Here is a 22,782-nt window from a genome sequence, read left to right as displayed (position 1 = left end):
CATTTTGATAGGATTGAATTGATTTGATTAGTTATAATTATATATACGAGTGAATGAATATTTATATGTGTGTGCGAGAATATGTTTAATTTTGCGAGGAGGGGTGTGATCACTACTCTTTTCCATTCCCGATTTATCCTGCATCTAACCTTCAAAAAACTCTACCACCACATGTGTAAATGAGCACGCACGCAAATAAATATTTTATATTATTACAAACCAAACCAAAAACCCCTTCATTATCTAATCGTTGGGCAACACAACAACGCTTCTTGTTGTTGAACAGCAACCTCCCACAAAACAACATTTTAATGTGGATGAATGAATGGATCCATTTCATTTCACAAATTGTTTGTTTGACAAACCCAATCCCAATCCAATCCAGAAAGATAATAACAAACATCCTCCAACCTCATCATTCCGAACATTATACCCCAATAATTACTATTATTATTATTATTAGTATTATTATTTTTATAAATCCTTGTATCAAATGAATTAAAAGTTAAAGGATGAATAAATAAATGAATGAATCCGATTAGCAGTAACATCACTATCACCAAGAGTAAGAGAGGAGGAGGGGGAGGCGTAGACGAGATGGACATTGACAGGAACAACTTGGTGAATCCAATGAATGGAAACACACTCAAAATACCAGTAGAGACAGATACTACAAAGAATCGCCCTCGATCTCCTACAATCCATCGGAAAAGGCTAGTATTTGAAGAGGCTGACAATTTGGTGGAAGAGTCTTATGAAATAGACATGGACCAGAATTTCGTAGAGGAGGCGGAAGTGGAGGAGGAGGAGGAATATCCATCATCGGTCAGATATCCACCCGATCCAGGATCAGACACTTACAACATGATGAGACAAAGAGAAGTTCTCGATCAAGTAAAAGCCAACACCGTACAAGTGATAGAGGTGATCGATAATTTTCAAAGGTTAAGGTTAAAGTCAAACATCAAGCCAACCAAAGGGGATCTTGTGGCAACTGTCGATGATGCTTTGGCAATGACAACCTCGATAGTATCTATCCTTGAATACTATATGGATGAGTTGATGGATCAAATGACGCAACCACCAATGCCAGTCATCTCTACATCGCCGCCACCGTCATCGACCAAAACTAAAAAGACAAAGACTCCTTCATCACCATTTACATCTGGACGTACCCAACCCCAAACTTCAACCTCCACTGCCAATACTGCTACTACAACTAGTTCACCTCCCAACATGTTTGTGATATCTTCTCCAAATGTATCTCTTCTACAAAGACCATCTCAACCACCTTCCATTTCACCACCAACCTTGGTCAAAATGAATACAGAATCATCATCATCACCATCAATACCTCAAAGAGGTCAAACAGTTAAAGCCACCAATTCTAGTCCATTAATGCCCAAGAGTACCAATGAATCTTCAGGTTCATCATCGAGAGCTCCAACCCCACAATTTATTACTGATGACAATGTCTCAGACCAACAAACCACCACAACCACCACCACCACTACCAGCACAACAAGTTCAACGAGTACATCAACAACAACAAAGGGTAAATCAAATCCAGCTAAACCAAGCCCATCAACAAAGAAAAAAAGAGGTAGACCACCTCAAGAAAGACCACTGAGTTGTGCACTATGCCAAAGGACAACGACACCGGAATGGAGAAAAGGAGAAAATGGTGTAGACCTGTGCAATGCTTGTGGACTCCAACATATGAAAAGAGTCAAAAAAGAAAAGGAATCAAAACAAAAACACAGTCTTGATATTGTCATCAATGATCCACCCTCTCCACCACCACCACCACCAACTAAAAAGCCATTAGACAACAATAATAATAATAATAATAATAATAATAATAATAATAATAATAATAATAATAATTCTAAAAAACAAAAGAAATTGTTGGATTTAAATATTATTACCCCACCAACAACGATAACAACAACAACAACAACAACAACAAATAATAGTGAATATAATCAAAATAATAATGGTTTAGTACAACCACTAGGTCCCAATTTGTACAATGGTTCTTCATCGTTGTTAATATCGCCACCAACATTAAAAAGGGTAGCTTCTCCTTCTCCTCCTCCGAGTTCGGCAAATGGTCAAAACAACCATCCCAGAATCCTATCCTCATCTTCACCATCCATCACCACCACCACGACTATTAATTCCCCAGTAACCAGTCCAACAATGACTACTACCCCATCATCAATCCAAACAACCACAAACCAAAATATAAATAAAAAGATTTAGTTGATCTCGAAAACAACAACACATCGCATCACATGTCTCCACACCTTTATGAATCAATTCGGGTAATCAGGGTGAGACATTCTGATGTTCATGTGTGTAGGGGGTATGGGTATCATATGCTTATATGTTTGGCTTGAATGAATCCATCAGAATATCAACCGACACTTCATGTATTCATTACCAAAGATCTTCGAACTTTAGATTGATTCCAAGAGACAGGTGATGGGATCATCGTTTTGAATCGTTGGTGACCAATGAGACGAGGGGGTGTCGTGACGGTTGATGCCCATTCCATACCAAGGTGATGGGGGTGTATGGCCCATGTCATGATGGATCGATGGTGGGGCTAAAAAAAAAACATGACAATCTCCCAAGCATCAGCTGATTAAATTTAGCTTGTTGTTGCTTTGTTTCAAACAACCCAATTGATCGGTACCAACAATGTTCAAGGGTGGTGTGAAGATTGTCAATGGTTAGCGACAAAGCTACCGCAGCAGCAAAGCAACTATAGGAGTGTCTCTTTAAATTGATTTAGAGTTGATCGCTTGCTGGTCTCTCCCTCCTCCTCCTCCTCATCAGATCTCACTCTCCTCATCATCCTCATCCTTGTGCTCGCTATCACTCCATAGGTAGGTAGGTTTGAACATGAACTTTATTTATACAAACAACCACAAACAAACCCAAACCAACAAAACCATACATCACTTGTTTAAAGAGTTATTAATAACAACAATACAGAATAGAGAGAGAGAGAGAGAGAGATAGATAGATAGATTACATACACTTACAGTACAGTAGAGTAGTCCAAACCAACCAACGATTGAATTGATTAATCTCTAATTAATTAATTAATTATTATTTATAAACGAACACACATATATATTCTCTTTTTCAAAACAAAAAGTAAGTCTCTAGAGTCATGTGATGGGATGGCATCTCGATCATGACTAACACACAACTTCTTTTTTTTATTTTGTACCAAAGGCAGTAGAATGGAAATCCTTTCTTTTTTAAATAAAACATTATTATTATTATTGTTTTTACTACTGTTTACAGTTGGTGGTTTAGGGGCTGTAGAAATCGTTTGGAATGGTGGGTCTGGATCGTATTCGGATCAAACCAAGTGGTCGATGCAGTCTGTTCCAGTGGGAGCTGACAATGTCTATATCAACACATCCAATTCACGTGTACTCATCAATGGTCAATATCAGGTGTCTACTCTGACAATATCAAGAAATTCACAACTCGATATGAATGGAAATCTCACAGCACAACAAGAGATTAACGTTGACAATTCTACAGTCTATTTCAACCCCGCGACTGGACCATTCCTTTATGGATCATCATCATCTTCTACACTGCTAGATTCTACAATGACTGTCAATACTACCAATGTACAGTTTAGTGGATCAATGAGATTTTTTGAAAACTCTTTATTTCAAACTAGTATGTATTCAAAACATATCACTTTCAATCAATTTGTTTGCAATAATATTAATATTATTTTGATTCATTTATAAAATTTAGCTCAATCAAATGTAACATCACAAAATGAAATGGAGTTTAAGAATAATGCGACATTTGCCATTTCCAAATCAAGTTTAAATATTATTGGTAATAATGTTCCAATATATATGTATTCATCATCTGGTGTTCTTCAATATGTACAATCATCTTTATTCTCTGTTGATGTTCAAGTATGACAATATATTATATTTATATATATATTATTTCTTTTTAATATTTACATTTTATTTTATTATTTCTGTATAGAATTCATTTCTTTTAATTTCAGGTGCACGTATATTTAATGTTGATAAGAGAAGTCAAGCTTCTATTCCAAGTTTCTCTTCAACCAATAGTACAATCACCATTACAAACAGTGATTTGAATATTATTAATCTGGTCAAGTTGACCAATTCATCGGTTGGTCTCAAAACATCTACACTCAACTTTAATGATACCACCACCACATTGAATATTCTTGGTAGATCAACATTATCTGGTTTAGTTAATTCAAATTTTAATTTTAATTCAAATGTTCCAATTAATGTTGAGGTAACAAAAAAAGAGAAAAGAAAAGAAATATATATATATTCAAGTTAATTAATTATTCAATTTAATTTAATAGAATGATTCTGAAATTCAAATATTGGTAGGATCATCACTCAATGCCAATCAATCAAAATTATCAATTATGAATTCAAGAGTTGGTGCTGATACCCAAAGTTCAATTAATATCCAAAATTTAGTTGCCAATGTTTGTATATCAAAGTCAAGACAAGTTGGTTTATATTATAGTCTTTTATTAATATAATAATATTTGTTGGTATTTTATTTATTTTTCTATAGAATGGAAATGTTGGAATCAAGTATTTATCAACACTTAATATTATTGGTGGATTATCAAATAATATTTATGGTTCATCCAATTTTGTATTCTCTCAATCTTCTTTTAATATTAATAATGCTTCATTTGTTCACTTTGCTGTATGTTTTTAAAAAAAAAGAAATATTTAAAAATGAAAATATAAATATAATTAATCATTTCTCTCTCTTTTTTTAGAATTCATCAATATTAAATTTAACACAAACCAAGATTATTATTAATCAATCATGTAAATTATCATTCACAGATACTAGTAGTATTCAATCGTTAAACAGCAAGATAACTTCAAATGGTCAATTTGATATCAATGATTTGGAAGACACTGGATCAGTATTCGAATTGAATGGATCAAGCAAAATCAAAGGACAATTTTCATCGACGAGTGGAACCATAAAGGTGAATGGAACTTTGGCGATGGATCCAGCAACCTCTTCTCTTGTCATGAGTGGTGATTCTCCATCCATCACAGTGTCTGCCGGTTCAGTTATTTCAGGCGTCTCTGGTAACTTGCAAAATACAACATTCACCAACCAAGGTGGTGAGATTAAATTCTCACCATTCAACAAATTGGAAATGAACAACAATGGACAATTATCAAGTACCAATGGAACTTTGGTATTTTATTTAAATGATATTAATAATGCAACTAATATTTGTAAGCTAAAAATTAGATAGATAGAAAGAAAAGAAAGAAAAGATTACATTTAAATGTATCCTAATCAATTCAATTTCATTTTAACTAGTAAATGTAAACAAATTAATATTAAATTCTACTAGAGTTATTTTAATGATTAATAGAAATTTGTTAAGTGGATCAAATGATATTGTAGTTGTTAATTATGAACAACTTCAAGGTAATACAACTGTTGAAGCAATGCAATATGATGAAGAAAACATCATCAATGTGGAGAATGGAGATATTTCCACCTACCAAGGATACAGTATCGATAGTGATTGCAACGTGCGATCGGCATTTGATAGTTTTTCGCTTACTGTCTCTTTTGACTGTGTCTCTGAAAAGGCTATGCTCAGTGCTGGTGCCATTGCAGGGATTGTCATTGGTGCAGCTGTTTTTGTTGGTCTTGTTGCCATGTCGATTCTCTACCACAAGGAAATCATTGGTTTTTTTGAAAAGCAAAAGAGAATAGTCAGCAATAATCAATGAAGACTAGCGGATGATGATAATAATCTAATTGATAAAAAATGTCTACCCAACAATGACCAAGATAATAATAATAATAATAATAATAATGACGATGACTATGATGATGATGATGATACAAGTGGTGAAGAAACAAATCAATCCAGATATGAAATATAATTATTTATTTATTTATTTATTTATTTTGTAACATTAGTAATAACCACCCAGAAAATCAAATCACACATAACCTTATAACTTTGCCAATCAATTCTTCTTCATCCTCTTCCTCATTTATCTTGCATACATTTATTTATTTATTTCAATTTACAATCATTGTCATCATCCATTCATTTCATTTGTACAAACCACCCAAAAATAATAATACTTTTAGATGGGGAGTTTGTTCAACATTTAACAAAACTTATATATTAAATATGAAACCACCTACGACGATCAGACGATCTCCCAAAAATAATACTAAATATAACTGCCACTCTACATTACACTACACACATAAAGTCGACGATAGTTTTTCTTCAACTACTTCTCTATTTCCATAAATCAAAATAATAAATAATAAAATAAATAATATATAGCTCTGTATACCCCCCACCTGATATGTGTACACATCTGCAGTGTATCTTTTTTAGACACCATTGTTGTGTATCAGTGTGTTTCTCACTAATATTACCCCCATACACCTGACTTCTTCTTCTTCTTCTTCTACTTGATTTTGACGATGGAAACAACAATGGTTTAACAGTGGGTCGTAAAAATATGAATCACCCAGAGAGATATATAGTAGTACTGGTATGATGCAATGTGATCTGAATTGACTTTTTTCTTACCACTACCACCCACCATCTTACCATCCATCGCCATATTTTTCTATCAAATTTACTTTAATTCTTGATTGCAACCACTAAATGAATTTAAATGAATTATATACATATTTTTTTTTGTTGTTCTATTGTACAGTATGGTTGGTTTATCTTAATCAATCAAAGATGATTCATTTAACAAATAATTATTTATTTCATTCCAATTTGAAATAATTTAATTAATTAATTATCTTAAATCATTGATTCATTTCATTGATTAAAAAGGGTTCTTCTTGTTTGTTCATTTCCTAAATCATGCAACATTTAATAAACTCCTCCTCCGCCTCCTCTTCCTCACCTCCATTTAAAATGGTACAATTAAACTATCCATTACCAAGATTAGATGTTAATATGGGACCATTCCATGCGAGAGAAAATCAACAGACAGTTGAAGACATCCGTTTACCAGATTTCCAATCCTTTTTGACAGAGATTAAAGTTCAATCACAAAACGATCCATTAAAAGCCGATAAAATGTCAGAACCATCTGTTGGAAATTCATTTGTACAAAGACATTCACCATTCCCAATGAAGGTGGATAGTCCCAATTATTCCCTACCACTCCCACCTCCTCGATCTCCACTTTCACCTTTTTCCGACTACCAAAAGGATATCGAAGAATCAATGATAATATTTTCACAAAATACAGTGATGATACCAGCTAAAAAAAGAGGTAGACCACCTTTATCGAAACCAGAATGTTGTGCCAAATGTTCTGTAACGTCGACACCCGAATGGAGAAAGGCACCCAATGGAGAGTATGTCTGTAATGCATGCGGACTTCAAATTTGGAAAAAAAACAAACAAGAAAGAGCCCAATCCTTATCATCGCAATCACCACCAATGGAACCAATTAAACCATCGATCAATTCTTCTATTCAATGTTTATATTAAATACAAACAAACCAAAGAATTTCCTAAATAAACAAGTCAACAACAACAACAACAGTGGAACTTGAAGAATCTTTCCATTATTAAATCCATTATGTTTTTTTTGATTTGATTTGATTTGATTTGATATGATTGTTTTTCTCAACAGATATAAATAAAAAAGTAAGTGGTTGTTGGAATGATGATCACTCAAATAAAACAGGAAAACACTCTTATAACCTCTAAAATGGTGATTGAAAATATTACTATAAATAGTAAAAAACAATACATCCATTCTTTTAAATCATCATCCATTAGCTACAGGATTGTTTATTTGAATGAAATGATTCATCAAGTGTTTAGACACTAAGATGTACAACATTGTTATTTTTATTTGGATAGAGTTGAAGTGTGGTGTGCGAGATTGAGAGAGAGTAGTGAGTACTACGAAAACGGCGGTTTATATCATTATTAGCTTATCCATACGAATTGATCAACTTTAATTACGTACCCACCCACCACAGATATATAAATATTGATGAGGATGTGGGAGGTGTGGTGGGTTTAAATAATAATGTTATATTTACTTGTAGAAATGTTTGGGGAAATAACAATATAGAGTGGTAATGTATGGCAGATACATATTGTCGACCTGCAAACATATCGATGGAAATTTAAACTAGCTAAAAAAATAAATTTATGTAGCCAGTTCCTCCTCGTTGCTGGAAAATTTTACTTTCTATTCTATTATTAAATTCCGAACAATTTATCAATATATTTGGGAAAAAAGAAGACGGACCGTTGATCATTGAGCGGCGGTCGGTCTGGCTACCTACTACCTAGATGGAGAGATTCTCATTCATGTGGACGGACGGATTACTGGGGTGAACGACTGTTCATTGAGAAACCTCTAGCTTGAAAGAGTATAAAGAAAAAGTGATCACTATTCAATTCGAATCGATTCAATGCCATTGAAATGGTTGGTTGCTATTCAAGTAGTGTCACGCACATACAAAAAAAAAAAAAAGGTTACCAAAAAAGGATCGATCAAATGGTTTCAGTTCTGCTACTCCTGCCATCTATTTGTGAAACGTTTGGCTATCTATAACAGATAGAGATAGAAATCTGTCTGATCCAGTACAGTAATTGAATAATGTATCACCACCCATCACCAACCTTTCTTCTTCTTCCATTTCTTCCACCACTGCAGTTTAAACTCTCTCTCCATCTCTCTTTTACTGATTTATATATCTAATTGTCCAAGTCTAACTAATTAGTACCACTTTTGATAAAAAGGTAGAATATATCAAGAGAGCAAAGATAGAGAGAATATAAAAGCTTACAAAATATAGATTACCCATTGACAAGTAGAATAGTAGAATAGAATATATGTAAGTTGCATAGATTGAAGAGAGGAGGGAGGACCATTCCATTATTATTTCACACCATCCACTATGCTTTTTAAAACACAGACACATTTCCATAACACAATGTTTATTATCAATATTATTGATGCAATTTCTTCAATAGCCAAATCTGTTGGTGCACAAAATGGCAGACATCTGATGATGAAAAAAACAGTATAATGCGAGCGAATGGCAGAGATTGAGAAGAACCAGACATCACACATCAGCAGTGGTTTAATCTTTTTTTTTTTTTTTTTATAAAGTGTCAATCGATTGTTATAACAGAAACATAATGGAGAATAGGGTTTGTTCATAGTTTATCACACACCACCATTACCAAACTCTATCGTAAACCCCCCATTCTCTCTTTTGTTTCAATCAATATCAATCATCAAACCAAAAAAACAACCCCTAAAAGGAGAAAGAGGAGGTCAAAAGATGAGCCAGTGAAGAGAATCTGCTGATTGCTCGTTGCTACAAACACCAACCAAAAAAAATAGATTTCCTGGAAATTTGATCCATCTCTATCTATTTCTCCTACTTTTGTCATTGTTGTTCAATTTTATATTCATTTGTGTGTGTTAATATTTGTTAATATGGTGTCTATATTATTAACCAATCCAGCAGATTTCTGCCAGCAGAATCAGCAGATTTCAGCAGAATTTAAACTTGTCCATCATCCTCATCGTCTTCAACTGTTGGATCACCCTTTTGATTTTGTTGATAATGTCAATCCATATCATCAACATCTAAAGGTGAATCCATTCTATCTAAATGATGGACCAAAAGTTTGGGACAAGGTAAAATAAGAATTAAACAAAAAAAAAAAAAAAAAGACTTTCGATTCATGATCCACCCCCTTCCAGCCCCTAATCACTCCATGATTCCATTCTTTTTTTTTTTTTTTTTAAACCTTTAAAACTAACTTGCAATCCCTTTTGTCCATATTCATGTAGTCATTTAGATATAATAATAATAATAACCCTACATTAAATAATTCTACTGATATTCTAGAATCGAAATGGATTGTATGTATTTTTTGATCTAAAAAATAAATTAATTTTTAAAAAAAGGATCAATGATTAATTATTTTTTTTTTTCTATCTAAAAGATCCAAGAGAAATCTTTAGATTTAGCTAAACTTACAACATTAAAACTCCCAAATATTGTTGTTGGTAAAAATTCCAACAACAAGATGGATTTGGTCCCAGAAATGAATCAAAGCAATAATAATAATAATTCATCTTTAAATGTATGTTGATATTTTAATTATTAATTATTAGTATTATTTTTTAATATATTTAATATTATTTAATCGATAAATACCTAGGATCAAAGTAATAATAAATTTCCACCTGTTCCAGGAAATCCAATAACATCATCTTCCAATGTACCATCATCATCATCATCATCAGCCACACTTTTATTATCGCCTATATCACCTGGATCTCCGATTCAAGAGAGATTCCATTTGACGACGCCGTCCTATTTATTGCCTCCGCTCCAATCCAATCCTCGAATTTCACCAAGTTGGTCTCCTATTCTTCCAATGACCAGTCCAACATTACCATCTGCTTCCAACAACAACAACAGACCCTTTACTCCACCTCAGCCACGACCTTTTACTCCACAACCCCTATTGCCAATGTCACCAAGTAGCCTTTCAAAATCATCGTCATCCTTTTTATCTTGTCCTCCATCCCCAACTACTCTGTCTCTTACAGGACAATTGTGTTCTCCATACCGACCGCCGCCACCACCACAATCATCATTACCACCACCACCACCATTATCTCCAACAACCACTTCTCCATACAATTCAAATTCATCCAGACCATCAGTATCACCAACCACCTCACCAAGACCATGGTATGGTACTACTCCATCTAATTCTACCTCTACCTCTACCTCTACAACTAGTACCACATCGACGTCTACCACTTCTACTACTTCTACATCTGACTATAACAGACATCATCATCATCAAAATCATCCATCACCAACAAGTTCTTTAACATCTACACCTTTTTCAACTCCAGTATGGTCTACCTCTTTGAATCCTTTCTCTCCCGAGTCTCCTTTATCTTCTGACTCGTCGTCCTATTCTGTGCCACCTTCTCCAAGGGTCATTAAATTTGAATCCGATCCAAATCCTCGAAAGCATTTCAAGCCGCCTCCATTGCCACCGATTCCCCCCAAAGAAGAGTCTCCAGTGTTTAAAGAGTTTGCTCGTATGTGCCAACAAGAGGAAGAAAGGAAAAGGAGCCAACTTACAACAACCACCAAAGCAGCAGAGCAGGAACCACAAAAGAAAAGAGGACGTCCCCCAAGTGCCAGACCAGAGGTATGTGGCTTGTGCAAGACCTCCAACACACCAGAATGGAGGAATTCCGAGGCACATGGTAAAGTCTGTAATGCCTGTGGATTGTTTATCCAAAAAAGATTAAAAAAGGAGAGAGAAGCTAGACAAAGACATTCTATTTATAATGTTGTAAATGATCCACATGATGCTAAACCTCCAGTAACTGCAGTAACAACAACTGTAGCAGCAGAAGGTGAACAAGAAGTAATAGTGATAAAAGATGATGATGATGGTGATGAACAACAAGATGATGATGTAAAGGAACATCCTCCTTCTCCTCCAATACAACGATCCTCCTCCAAATCTAAAAGAAAACCACGTAACAAACAACAACCGCCTAATAATAATCAGCATCAGTCAAAAAGAAAACATAAATAAACAAACAAACAAAATGTCGCATCGGAATAGAAAGTAGTAGAGAGAGAGAGATAGTGAAGGAGATTGGTACCTGATTGGTTGATTGACTGATTGATGTTGAATCTATTGATTAAAAAGGTAGAGATGAGAGACACAGTGTGAAAGGACGAATGAAAACCTCTTATTATTTCATAATCTCGAGTCAAAGGTAAGGGAGGTTGGCAAGTGTGTGGGTGATGGCTTCCAAATCGGGTATTGACATTTTGTTTTTAGCTTATGAATGCTCTCTATTACTCTAATTATAAATTATGACTTTTTCTTTTCTTTTCTTTTCATTCTTTTAATAAATAAGTACACAAAGAGTAGCAGTGCACAAGACACATAGAACATCTTTCTCTTTTTAATTTAAAAAAAACTAAAAAATCAAAAAAAGATAAATGAATAACCAACAAAATAATAATAATACTATTCATATATTTAATCACCAATATATTGCATTATATATAATACAATTTATTAAAGAGGATATAGATAGATTATGTTTATTGACTAGTTGCAAGAGCTTGTATGCAAAGTCATCAAGTTTAATATTGTTTGGAGGATTGGATACTATTGATCAGAAGAAGAAGAAGAAGAATTCAAAGATTGATGCATCAAAATTAAATTGTACATCATTTCATTTACATTCTTTTATTAGTTCACATCAATATATTCAGTCGACTGTGTATCGTGTGCCAGCGGGACGACCACCTGTCAAGGACATCAATAGTTTTGCTACACGCAAAAACACACCTCTACCGCCACTACCCTTGGAACCTTGGAAAACAAAGGTTGTAGTGTTTAACGATCACCATCCTATTGGACATTTAAAGATCAATACACTGGTCAATGTAACACACCTCTTTATCGGCGGAGAGTACAATGAACCATTGACACCAAACTCGTTGCCGCCAGCACTCGTCCATCTCGAGTTGAGCGATCAATTCGACTATCCAATCTATCCCGGTCTTTTACCCAATACATTGTGTCACCTTGTATTTGGTAAGAGATACAACCAAGCTTTGCAAAAGGGGTCGTTGCCCGACTCGATCACAAACCTAACATTTGGTTTCTATTTCAACTATCCGTTGTTAAGTGAGGATCTACCCAAATCACTCAAGCAACTGTGTCTTGGTGACGGATACCAATGTTCATCGGTCAAACTCACCGAGTGTGAACATCTGCAATCACTGTCATTTGGGTATTCTGGATATTGTAATGCTGACCTTTGCAATGCCATCCCTCATACACTTACACATTTGGATATTGGAAATATACTCCATTTACCAATGGTTGTGGGTGAAGGCGGCGATACCACTACTACTGCCAAACCATCATTGGCACAATTCGAGTCACTTTGTCATTTAGTGTTGGTAGTCCAACACAATCAACCACCTCCTATCCTTCCACCTAATCTCACCCGTCTTGAATTGTTTGATGACTATTCCCATCCCATCCCACTCGATTATCTTCCCAAAACACTCACACATCTCACTCTTGGACGACTCTACAACTGCGACCTCCAACACCCCCTCCCACCAGGTCTCACACACCTCGTCTTTGGCAACCACTTTCATAGCCTCATCCACCCCAATGTACTTCCATCAACACTTGTCCATCTCGAGTTTGGATCTCGATACGATATCCCCTTTTACAAGGGGTTCCTCCCAACCAACCTCAAACGTCTCATTCTTGGTCAATCCATTATCAGTCTCCCTCTTTTGTCTTGGATACCAATGCTTCCACCAAACCTTAAATACCTACAGTTGGATGAATACTTTCACAAAAACATTGATACTTGTCTTCTTCCTCCTTTCCTCAAGACACTCATCATCACTCGTTATATTTCAAATCAAAAATATCATTTTGAAATTGATTTAAATATTAAAAATAATAATAATAATAGTAGTAGTAGTATCCTCAACATTTCATTTAATAATGTCGATCTTTTGTCACAAGCAGATAGAGTCACCATACCAACAAAGGATTTAACCTTTTATATCAGAAGAGATAAAGATAAATCAACAACACAAGACAATTCCAATTCTAGCCAACACCACCACAACCACATAATTGTTTTAAGTAACAAATATTTAGAAGGTGGTTATTTTAATTGTTATAATTCTATATTTAAAATGATCCTAATGTCATCATCATGATCATCTGACCTGAAGGATCATTTATAATAAACTGTATTTTGTATACCCCTTAAAACTATAGAAGTATTTTTACGATTGTCATATGATTGATACCATCAATAATATTATTTTAGATTTGTTTTGTTTTTGAATTAAAATTTATAAGATTTAGAGAAATGTAGGAAAATGATTCTGTCAATCAATAGAATTAATTTCTATCAAATAAAATGCAATCACATCACCAACTTTTATCTTTCGAGATTCATGAGCACAAGCTACTATCTTTTTCTAGCGACCTATGACTCGGCTCGATTGTTTTGCAATTGAATGAAATTTTACTATGAGCACGACTCTTTGATGGCAAAAATGGTCGGCTAAATACTTATGGGCTTTTGTTGTCGTTTTTTTTAGTTTAGGTCAGTCGGTCAGCCACCTGTATCGTTTGTCCTCCCGTCTATTTATAGCACATGACAGGTTATAGGTCACTCATTGGAGATATTTATAGTTCAGTCATCAAGTGATAGGGTATCATTTGATCGATGTCATAAGATCAGGGTATCATTTGATCAGGGTATCATTTGATCATGTGATCGGGTATCATTTGATCAGGGTATCATGCGATAGGTATCATCTGATAGGTATCATTTGATCAGGGGATCATGATCGCAAAACAATCGAGCCGAGTCATAGGTCGCTAGAAAAAGATAGTAGCTTGTGCTCATGAATCTCGAAAGATAATCATTTAATAATTTTTGTATTTTATGCCTAAATGTATGTTTTGTTTATTTTCTTTATATAAAACATGTTGTTATAAATAATGTTGGTTTATTCAATTATTATTGATTATTAATTATTATTAATTATTATTATTATTATTCTGGAATATTACAATTTATATATTTATATATATCTCGGTACTATAAATGATGAGTATTATTATTATTATTATTATAAGTTAGTTATTAATATTATTCTTGTTTAAAAAAGTAAAAGTGGTTGTTAGTGGTCTATGATCGGATAAAGGTACATCCATCGATTGCCATTTCTAGAAAATGATAAAAAAAAATATAACAAATTAATATATATAACCAATTTTAGAGTATTTATATATAAATTTGTTTATTTGATTACATACATCAACCTTTAAATCTCTTGGAAAGAAATAAGAATCGATTGGATAAAGATGAGGAGCAGTAATTCCCAAGATGGATTGTGAATCTTGAATGGGAGGTGCCAAATATTGAGAGTCTTTGAGGAAAATGAAATCGACTCCAACTTCTTGATCCAAATGATTGCAATGTGAAACAAAATGTTTTTGTTGTGGATTGACCAAATTAAAAGTGGACATGTAATGTTTGTTTTTCAAGTATTGATTAACAACGCAGTTTTCAAGTGGAGTATTCAAATCTCCACAAACAACTACAGGTAAATTATTTAATGAATTTCTAAATAAATAAAAATATATAGAAAAATAATTAATTAATTAATTAATACTACAACATTCTATCTATTTTATCTATATCTAATATTAATTACTCTTTTATAAATGCTTCAATGGTTTGATCGACCATTTTAATTTGTGATAGTCTGAGCACTCGCTCATCAAAAGGTGTATGTGGAAATGTTAAATGTGTATTACATAATAAAAATTCTCCATTCTATATATATATATAGAAATAAACGAAAAAAGTTAGTATGATTGATTGTATGTTTATATATTCTCATTCATTACATTTGGAGAAATGATGTGTAACAATAGAGCAACTCTATCACCTTGATCGTTAAATTTAATATATTTACGGTTCTTGATTCGTAGGGTTTTCTTTATAAAGACGGCAAGACCATCTTTTTTGTGATTGGTTCGTTGGAGATAGATGGGATTGTAGGTGTCGCCCAACTGAGCCTCGTAGAATGTTTGAAAGGTTGGACCAAAAAAAAACTCTTGCAAATTGATGATATCGGTATCGATTTGCTTGAGCATCTGTGTAATCTGTTCTTGTCGTCTCATTGGATCGTTTCCAAATTGACCATCATACTTTGAATTGTCTCGGACATAACAAGGTGCCAGTATATTAAACGTCGTTATTCTAATTGTATTGTTGTTTGGATTGTTTACTGTCTTGTTACCACTACCATCTCTATCAATTGTTGTATTCAAGAATCTTTCTCTTGTTTGTTGAGTAGTTGTAGTGGTAGCAGTAGTCGTAGAATTTACCATCAATGTTGAAAGACTTGGTGAAGAGGAGGAGGAGGAGTAAGAGGAAGAGTCATTCCCCATTGTTGTTATCTCCCCTTCCTCTTTAAAATCCATCATCATTATGTTTGAAGATGAAAAGGGAGAAAAAGAAGAAGAAGAAGAACTACCAAACTTTCTTGTTGTATAACTTAATGACGATGATGATGATGAAGTGAATTCTAGTTGTTTGGTTCTATTTGCAGAGGTAGTGATAAGTTTCTTTAAAGATCTTTGAAACATTACGACGACTATATAAGAAGAAGAAGAAGAAGAAGAAGAACTGAGAAAGTGAAAGAGAAAGATAAAGATTAACAACAAGCTTCAAAAAATATCCTGTTGTCTCTTGTTGTGATATATATATATTGGGGGGAGATACTAGCTATAATATTCAAAAGAGAGAGGGTAAAAGGTTAAATGTAGATATATTATATATCTCTCTCTCTTGATTTATATGACTTTAATAAATATTGTTGTTGTTGTTGTTGTTGTTGAGCTTAATAAAACGGGGGTAGGTTTGTTATTGTATATCATGCCCGACACGAATTTCGAAAAGAATTCTATCGTTTTAAAGAAACCCTGGGTAAAAAACTGACAGTTGATTGTTGGTTGTCTGTATCCCTTTATTGTTTGTTTTTGGAAATATCTTTTTATTACTAGCTTTATATATGTATCATGAATGATATAATATTAAAATTAGTGTAGGTAGTGAGTGATTCAACTCACTCTGAAATAAAAAGAAAAGGAATATTTAAAAATTCAAGAAGAACCGTGAATGACCGACTATACGAGTGGTGGTGTTGGTGGTGGGTGGGTTAAATCTCGTTCACTTTGTGGTTGTGGTTGTGGTAGGTAGTGTTGTTACCACATCTCTTTGTATCGATGTTGTTTTATTATTACATTACATTATTATTTATCTTTTTCATTTATTTATTGTTCAAAAAAATTCTATCAAGATATCTTCTTAAGGCATGCCAACAAACCAATTAAATGAATCACTTTGAATACAATGGATCGATTGTTAGATAGATTGGATATTTCGAGGGTTTGGTGAACATGCACAGAGTAGTGAACATGTTGGTGTGAATAGTGCTAAAAGGGAAATGAATATTCTTTGAGAATCAATTCTCTCTTCTTGGTTTCTCTCTCTCTCTCGCTCAATGATCATGATCACTCGCAACGGGGCATAGAATGGCAACACATGATGCAAAGAATCAGTGTCTCCTCGACAATGAACAACAACCATCAACAATCGCAAAACAAAAAGATCACCATTAAAATTTTATAATAAAAGATCAAAAAAACGGGAAGTTGGTGCCAATACTGAAGAGTGAAAAAATCAAGGCCACACGAATGCTATTGATCGTTGGAACCAAAAAAACTTCGCCATCGTTTGCCACCAAGGTAGCCATCCCAATTTCTATCGAATGATCATCGTAATTATTATCTATCTACCTATTAAAAAAGAAGTACTTTCTAATTTTTCTTTCTTTAAATAATATATTGGAAAATTAAATAATACTATGATTTAATAAATTATGAAATAAATTGAATAAAATGATTTAATTTAAATTAAAATCAGTTTATTAATATCGTGTATCTATTTGATTAGTTTTGATGTGTGACACACCTTTTAGGAACTCTAACTCTAACTAGAGAACCATTACAGATTTTTTTTTTAGAATAGAATCGTCCGACTCTGGAAGTGGTTCCCGAGGTGGTTATAAAAATATGATGGCCATCAGAATCTAAGGTTTCAAAAGAATGGGAAACTAAATGATCCAGACAGTATTGGGGAGACATTTTAAAATCGTTAGATGAGCTCTTATTCACTCGCAATTGAAGATATTTTTTGCAATTGGCACCAATTGTACCTTATTCCACCGACAAATCGATATTGAAGAGTGTCCGAATACTGGTTGGGTATACCCATGGGTGGTTGGGGATTGTGGATGGCCAATATTTTCGTACAAGGCAATCAATCGATGGGTTTAATAAAAAACAATAAAATATTAAATAATAAATTTTATTCTTTTGTTTTGAGAAACCCTCTAATCACTACCTATAAAAGGACCTAGGTTTGGTTTGTAAATAATCATACAAATCAACATTAATTAAAAATATATCATCTAAAGTATGTTTAAAAGTCTTTATCTCTCTTCTTCTTCTTCTTTATCTTTATGTTTTAAAAATATATTTCAAATTCTAATTCTTTTTTTAATTTATTTATTTTTTACTTTTTAATATCTCTAGAATGAACGCCAAGCTTATTATCTTTGCTCTCTTTGCCCTCTTTGCCTTTGCTGCTGCCCAAAACACCACCACTGGTAACTCTACCGGAACTGGAACTCCAACTGGTAACTCTACTGGGACCGGTAACACCACCACTGGTGAAACCACCACTGGTACCGGTGCCTCCATTGCCGCTCCATTCTTGGGTTTGATTGCCCTTGTCCTTGCCCTCATCGCATAAAATTTCACATCCAAGTATGGATTTATATAAAATAAAAGTATAAAGTATAAAGTAGTAGTATTAGTCCCCTCAACCCAAAATATCATAAATCCCCTTCATTATTATATTTATTTATTTACATAATAATAATAATATTCATGTAGTTGATTCTAAAAGTACAAAGATAATAATTTAATTATTATTCAAAAACTCCCGCCCTTGTTTGTTTTTTTTCTCCAACGACTCATCTGAAACTTCACATATTTGTATCATTAGTTTGTTCAAATTTGATAGATAGATAGATATTAATAAGCATAATGAACAATGGTCAGAAAGAAGATAATACAATCAATAACAACACCTTAAACAATGTAAATAATAATAATAAAAGTAATAGCATCTTTGATGATCAAGATGAATCGACGACGACTACAACGACAACAACAACTAATAGTAATAGTAATAGTTATAGTAACGGCAATATACAATTAAATGATCAAACAATGAATTTGATCACAGATCAATTACTAGCACTTCATCAAATACAAATAGACAAGTTGAATCAAAAGTATCAAACTTTACTTGAACTGCACATCAAAGAACTTGAAAGTAAATTTGATCAACGTATCAATGAAACAATAGAATCTTTTAATAATAATAATAATAATAATAATAATGTAAATAGTATAATATCATCACAACCATCAAGTGCATTTTCACTATTTGGTGATTCTCTTTCAAAATTAAAGAGAAAGTTGATTATAAATGATGAACAAGGTAAAGAAAGAAGAAGAAGAAAAGAGAAAAGATTCGACAAATCAAATATACCTTACTTACTTTTGTTTTGTTTTATAGATAAACAAGTATTGATAAAGAAATTAAAATCGATATTTGAAAGAGAATTCCCTCAAGAGATTAAAACTAAAGAGACAGAGTTGGTAGAGATTGATACGAGAATACTTAAAGTAAAAGAAATGTTGAATCAAATGAAGGCATCTCGAACCTCTAAACAAAAAACACAAAGATCAACTATACTTTTGGATCATCCTCCTTCTCCTTCTTCTAAAAAGGATAAATCTTTATCGTCGACAAAATCAACTGGTTCCTCTACTTCTACGACGACGACTACGACCTCCTCTTCTTCACAAGCAACAAAAACATCAACCAAACATAAACCATCATCGTCGTCGACGACAACTGATGGATCTGGATCTTCTTCTGGATCTTCATTTACAATGCCAATAACATCAATTCCACTACCTCCACCACCAGCAACCATTGAAACTAAATTGTATTACAAAAAGTTGAATGGAAAATATGTATTGCTAACCTGTCCATCATGCGGAAGACAGGAATTTGTAAACTCTACTGGATTTTTAAATCATTGTAGAATTAGACACAAGCTGACTCTTGCCAGTATTGAAGAGGCAGCAGAGATTTGTGGTGGCAAAGAAATGAATGAAAGCGATGTTCCTCCTCAATTCCAACAAAAACTTGGAACTTTTCAATCGGCATCGATAAAGGAATTCATTGCTACTGTTGCTCAATCAAAAGAAAATGTAGAAACTATCAATAATAATAATAATAATAATAATATTGGTGGAACAACTGTAAATATGACGACTCCAACTACATCACCAACAACAACGACGACAACAACATCACCAACTATCACTACATCATTGGTTAGTGATAGTGTATTATTAGATCCAATGAATATAGATAGCGCATCTAGACCTGTACATCCAAAAATCGACGAATCACCTTCAAGATTCTATATCAGAAAGAGAATCATTGCTGGTAACACTTGCATGCAATTACCACCAAATCAAAAATCAACTGGACATACTCATAAATGGATGGTTTATGTTAGAGGTATTGATGGTGTAAGTAATAGTAGTAGTAGTAGAAAGTTATTTCTATCATATATTAACATTTACTTTTTATTTCTTTTGCATAGGATGATATTTCAACATTTATAAAAAAGATTAGATTTTTTCTTCATCATGATTATGCACCAAATGATACAATTGATATTGAACATCCACCATTTCACCTTACTCGATGGGGATGGGGAGAATTTCCAATTAGAATCAAATTATTTTTTCACGACAATCGAAACAAACCAATCGATATTATTCACAATCTAAAATTAAATCAGCTGCCAGTTCAACCAGATGTCATTACACTGGGTGGTGAAACTGCAATTGATATTGATCTAGATAGACTCTTTTTCGATGTAAAGGAAATGGAAAAGGAAAAAGAAGCTGAAAAACAAAGAGAAAAATTAAAACCTCCTCCAGAACCAATCATCAAACCAGAAGATCTAACTTTAAAATCACCAATAGTAACTCAATATTTAACAACACTGGCTAAAAAATATACAATCGTTATACCAGATGAAAAAGAAAAAGAAAAGGAAAAAGAAAAAGAAAAAGAAAAGGAAAAGGAAAAGGAAAAGGAAAAGGAAAAGGAAAAGGATTCAACGACAACAACCCCCTCATCTTCCACTACTACTACTACTACTACTATTGAAGAAAAAGAATTGTATCGTAAAGCAACAACAAGAACAGAATGGATGAAATGGAATGAAGGAAAACAAAGATTAACAGAAGTATGAAATCAATCAAAAAAACAATATCTATCTCTTTTTATTAATATTTATTTATTTATTAGTTTAGGAGATCAAAATTTATTGGTAAATTATTAAATTTGAAATTTGGAACAAAATTCAAGACTATAGAAATCAAGAGATGGTGTAGAGAACATGAATTGACACCATTGACAAATCAACAAAAGGCAGAATTACTTATTATTAAAGGATTGCGAACACTGAGTAAAAAGGATAAAAAGATTGATGGAGATGGTGATACTAGTATGACTGATGATATCGACAATGAAAATGGTGGCAACAAAAAAGATGGAACAGAGGAGCTACCAGAAACTGGTGGTATCACTGAAGACGAGGAGGAAAAGCGAAGAAAAGAAGAGGAGAAAAAGAAAAAAGAAGAGGCAGAAGCAAAAGCCAAAGCAGACAAGGAAGCAAAGGAAGCCGCAGAGAAAAAGGCAATCGCCGAAGCAAGAGCTGCTGCTGCAAAAGCAAAAGCTGCTGCCAAAGCAAAAATCAAAAAGGAAAAGGAACATGTTCCCCAAGAACAACATGCACCTATTGTCCTACCAGAATGGACATTATCTTTATTTTCTCCTTCATCTGCAATGGCAAAAGATCCAATTTTAGCTCCCTTATCAGGTTCTTCTTATAATCAAAATAATCATACAATACCAACAACTGCTGCAACTCCTTTTTCAACAATAACAACAACTTCAACTACAACAGGTGGAGGAACTACTATCAATAACAATAATGAACTTGTACCATTCAACTCATCAACAGTATTACCTTCTTCCTCTGGTATCAATAATAATTATAATAATAATTATAATAATAATTATCAAAATAATACACTTCATCATCATCATCAATATAATAATCAAACAGCAATTGTACCAACTACTACAGTTAAAAAGACACTTGGTATCTATCCACTGTTCTATTGTAAATATTGTGGATGTGGACATCAACCAGATACATTTGATGCCAAACAAAGACAATGTGGTCTAAATGCCATTGTCTCTTCCTATACAACACTAAACAGCTCATTCCCACAGGTCAAGATTTCATATGGAGAAAACTTTGATCCAGATTCTAAACAACCAAGGGATGATGCTGTCAGTCCAATGACACTCCTCAACCAACAAACCTTTTCAAACCCATCCACCTTTCCAATCGATTTTATTCGAAATATTACAAAGATGATCAATATTAAATTGGAAGATCAATCTTTTGGTGCTGAAGAAATGTTATATATGGTATGTAAATTAAATTATATTTTATTATTAAAACTCAAAGATTAATCTTTATTTATTTATTTAGGCAACAATTAAATTTATGAGAGAGATTGTAATGGAAACATTTGAACAATATAGTAAAGAAAGAGAAAAAGAGGAAGATGAAGTTATCAAGGTGGTTGTACCATTTCACCTGCATTCAGCACTTAGAACAAATACTCTTTACAACTTTTTAAATAATTGTTGTTTATATAACAATAAATAAATAAATGTATCCATCAATCGATCTTAGTGTTTGAAAAAAAAAATATGAATGAAATGAAATAAGATATAGTATGTAAAAGATTGATTATCTAGATTTATCTCTATAGTTTCATCTTCCATTGGCTGTTTTAAG

The 22,782-nt window shown here is 33.2% G+C and overlaps 9 protein-coding genes across 9 annotated transcripts, besides 1 other annotated feature; 7 read left to right on the top strand and 2 right to left on the bottom strand.

The window, feature by feature from the left end:
- Nucleotides 1-528: 528 nt before the first annotated feature.
- DFA_07297 (uncharacterized protein) lies at nucleotides 529-2,265 on the top strand (the record flags this gene model as incomplete). Its single annotated transcript, XM_004367103.1, has 1 exon — nucleotides 529-2,265. One exon carries the CDS (start codon nucleotides 529-531, stop codon nucleotides 2,263-2,265), a length of 1,737 nt encoding a protein of 578 aa, XP_004367160.1.
- Nucleotides 2,266-3,257: 992 nt separating this feature from the next.
- Nucleotides 3,258-5,819, top strand: DFA_07296 (uncharacterized protein; the record flags this gene model as incomplete). Its single annotated transcript, XM_004367102.1, has 7 exons — nucleotides 3,258-3,711; nucleotides 3,793-3,962; nucleotides 4,039-4,323; nucleotides 4,397-4,525; nucleotides 4,618-4,755; nucleotides 4,832-5,309; nucleotides 5,398-5,819. 7 exons carry the CDS (start codon nucleotides 3,258-3,260, stop codon nucleotides 5,817-5,819), a joined length of 2,076 nt encoding a protein of 691 aa, XP_004367159.1.
- A 1,115-nt stretch (nucleotides 5,820-6,934) lies between these two features.
- gtaV (putative GATA-binding transcription factor) lies at nucleotides 6,935-7,573 on the top strand (the record flags this gene model as incomplete). Its single annotated transcript, XM_004367101.1, has 1 exon — nucleotides 6,935-7,573. One exon carries the CDS (start codon nucleotides 6,935-6,937, stop codon nucleotides 7,571-7,573), a length of 639 nt encoding a protein of 212 aa, XP_004367158.1.
- A 1,978-nt stretch (nucleotides 7,574-9,551) lies between these two features.
- Nucleotides 9,552-11,695, top strand: DFA_07294 (uncharacterized protein; the record flags this gene model as incomplete). The annotated part of the gene is made up of 4 exons (XM_004367100.1): nucleotides 9,552-9,755; nucleotides 9,912-9,983; nucleotides 10,067-10,207; nucleotides 10,286-11,695. 4 exons carry the CDS (start codon nucleotides 9,552-9,554, stop codon nucleotides 11,693-11,695), a joined length of 1,827 nt encoding a protein of 608 aa, XP_004367157.1.
- Nucleotides 11,696-12,111: 416 nt separating this feature from the next.
- On the top strand, nucleotides 12,112-14,500 carry DFA_07293 (uncharacterized protein; the record flags this gene model as incomplete). Its single annotated transcript, XM_004367099.1, has 5 exons — nucleotides 12,112-13,145; nucleotides 13,293-13,788; nucleotides 13,986-14,029; nucleotides 14,268-14,291; nucleotides 14,362-14,500. The coding sequence occupies 5 exons, from the start codon at nucleotides 12,112-12,114 to the stop codon at nucleotides 14,498-14,500; spliced, it is 1,737 nt and encodes a 578-aa protein (XP_004367156.1).
- Nucleotides 14,501-14,806: 306 nt separating this feature from the next.
- On the bottom strand, nucleotides 14,807-15,422 carry DFA_07292 (uncharacterized protein; the record flags this gene model as incomplete). Its single annotated transcript, XM_004367098.1, has 3 exons — nucleotides 14,807-14,896; nucleotides 14,987-15,296; nucleotides 15,388-15,422. The coding sequence occupies 3 exons, from the start codon at nucleotides 15,420-15,422 to the stop codon at nucleotides 14,807-14,809; spliced, it is 435 nt and encodes a 144-aa protein (XP_004367155.1).
- A 140-nt stretch (nucleotides 15,423-15,562) lies between these two features.
- Nucleotides 15,563-17,010, bottom strand: DFA_07291 (uncharacterized protein; the record flags this gene model as incomplete). Its single annotated transcript, XM_004367097.1, has 2 exons — nucleotides 15,563-16,367; nucleotides 16,985-17,010. The coding sequence occupies 2 exons, from the start codon at nucleotides 17,008-17,010 to the stop codon at nucleotides 15,563-15,565; spliced, it is 831 nt and encodes a 276-aa protein (XP_004367154.1).
- A 265-nt stretch (nucleotides 17,011-17,275) lies between these two features.
- Nucleotides 17,276-17,362: a sequence feature (Short protein (DFA_07290, EGG20170.1) was converted to a misc_feature.).
- A 976-nt stretch (nucleotides 17,363-18,338) lies between these two features.
- On the top strand, nucleotides 18,339-18,557 carry DFA_07289 (uncharacterized protein; the record flags this gene model as incomplete). Its single annotated transcript, XM_004367095.1, has 1 exon — nucleotides 18,339-18,557. The coding sequence occupies one exon, from the start codon at nucleotides 18,339-18,341 to the stop codon at nucleotides 18,555-18,557; it is 219 nt and encodes a 72-aa protein (XP_004367152.1).
- Nucleotides 18,558-18,853: 296 nt separating this feature from the next.
- Nucleotides 18,854-22,650, top strand: DFA_07288 (YEATS family protein; the record flags this gene model as incomplete). Its single annotated transcript, XM_004367094.1, has 5 exons — nucleotides 18,854-19,313; nucleotides 19,392-20,422; nucleotides 20,497-21,150; nucleotides 21,213-22,406; nucleotides 22,471-22,650. 5 exons carry the CDS (start codon nucleotides 18,854-18,856, stop codon nucleotides 22,648-22,650), a joined length of 3,519 nt encoding a protein of 1,172 aa, XP_004367151.1.
- Between the last annotated feature and the right edge of the window lie 132 nt (nucleotides 22,651-22,782).

Source organism: Cavenderia fasciculata, assembly GCF_000203815.1.
Source record: "Cavenderia fasciculata unplaced genomic scaffold Scf_ET2XIPL01CNAVH-3, whole genome shotgun sequence".
Classification (NCBI taxonomy): domain Eukaryota; phylum Evosea; class Eumycetozoa; order Acytosteliales; family Cavenderiaceae; genus Cavenderia; species Cavenderia fasciculata.
Note: the sequence above shows the minus strand (reverse complement) of the source record. Positions and strands in the feature narration are given on the sequence as shown.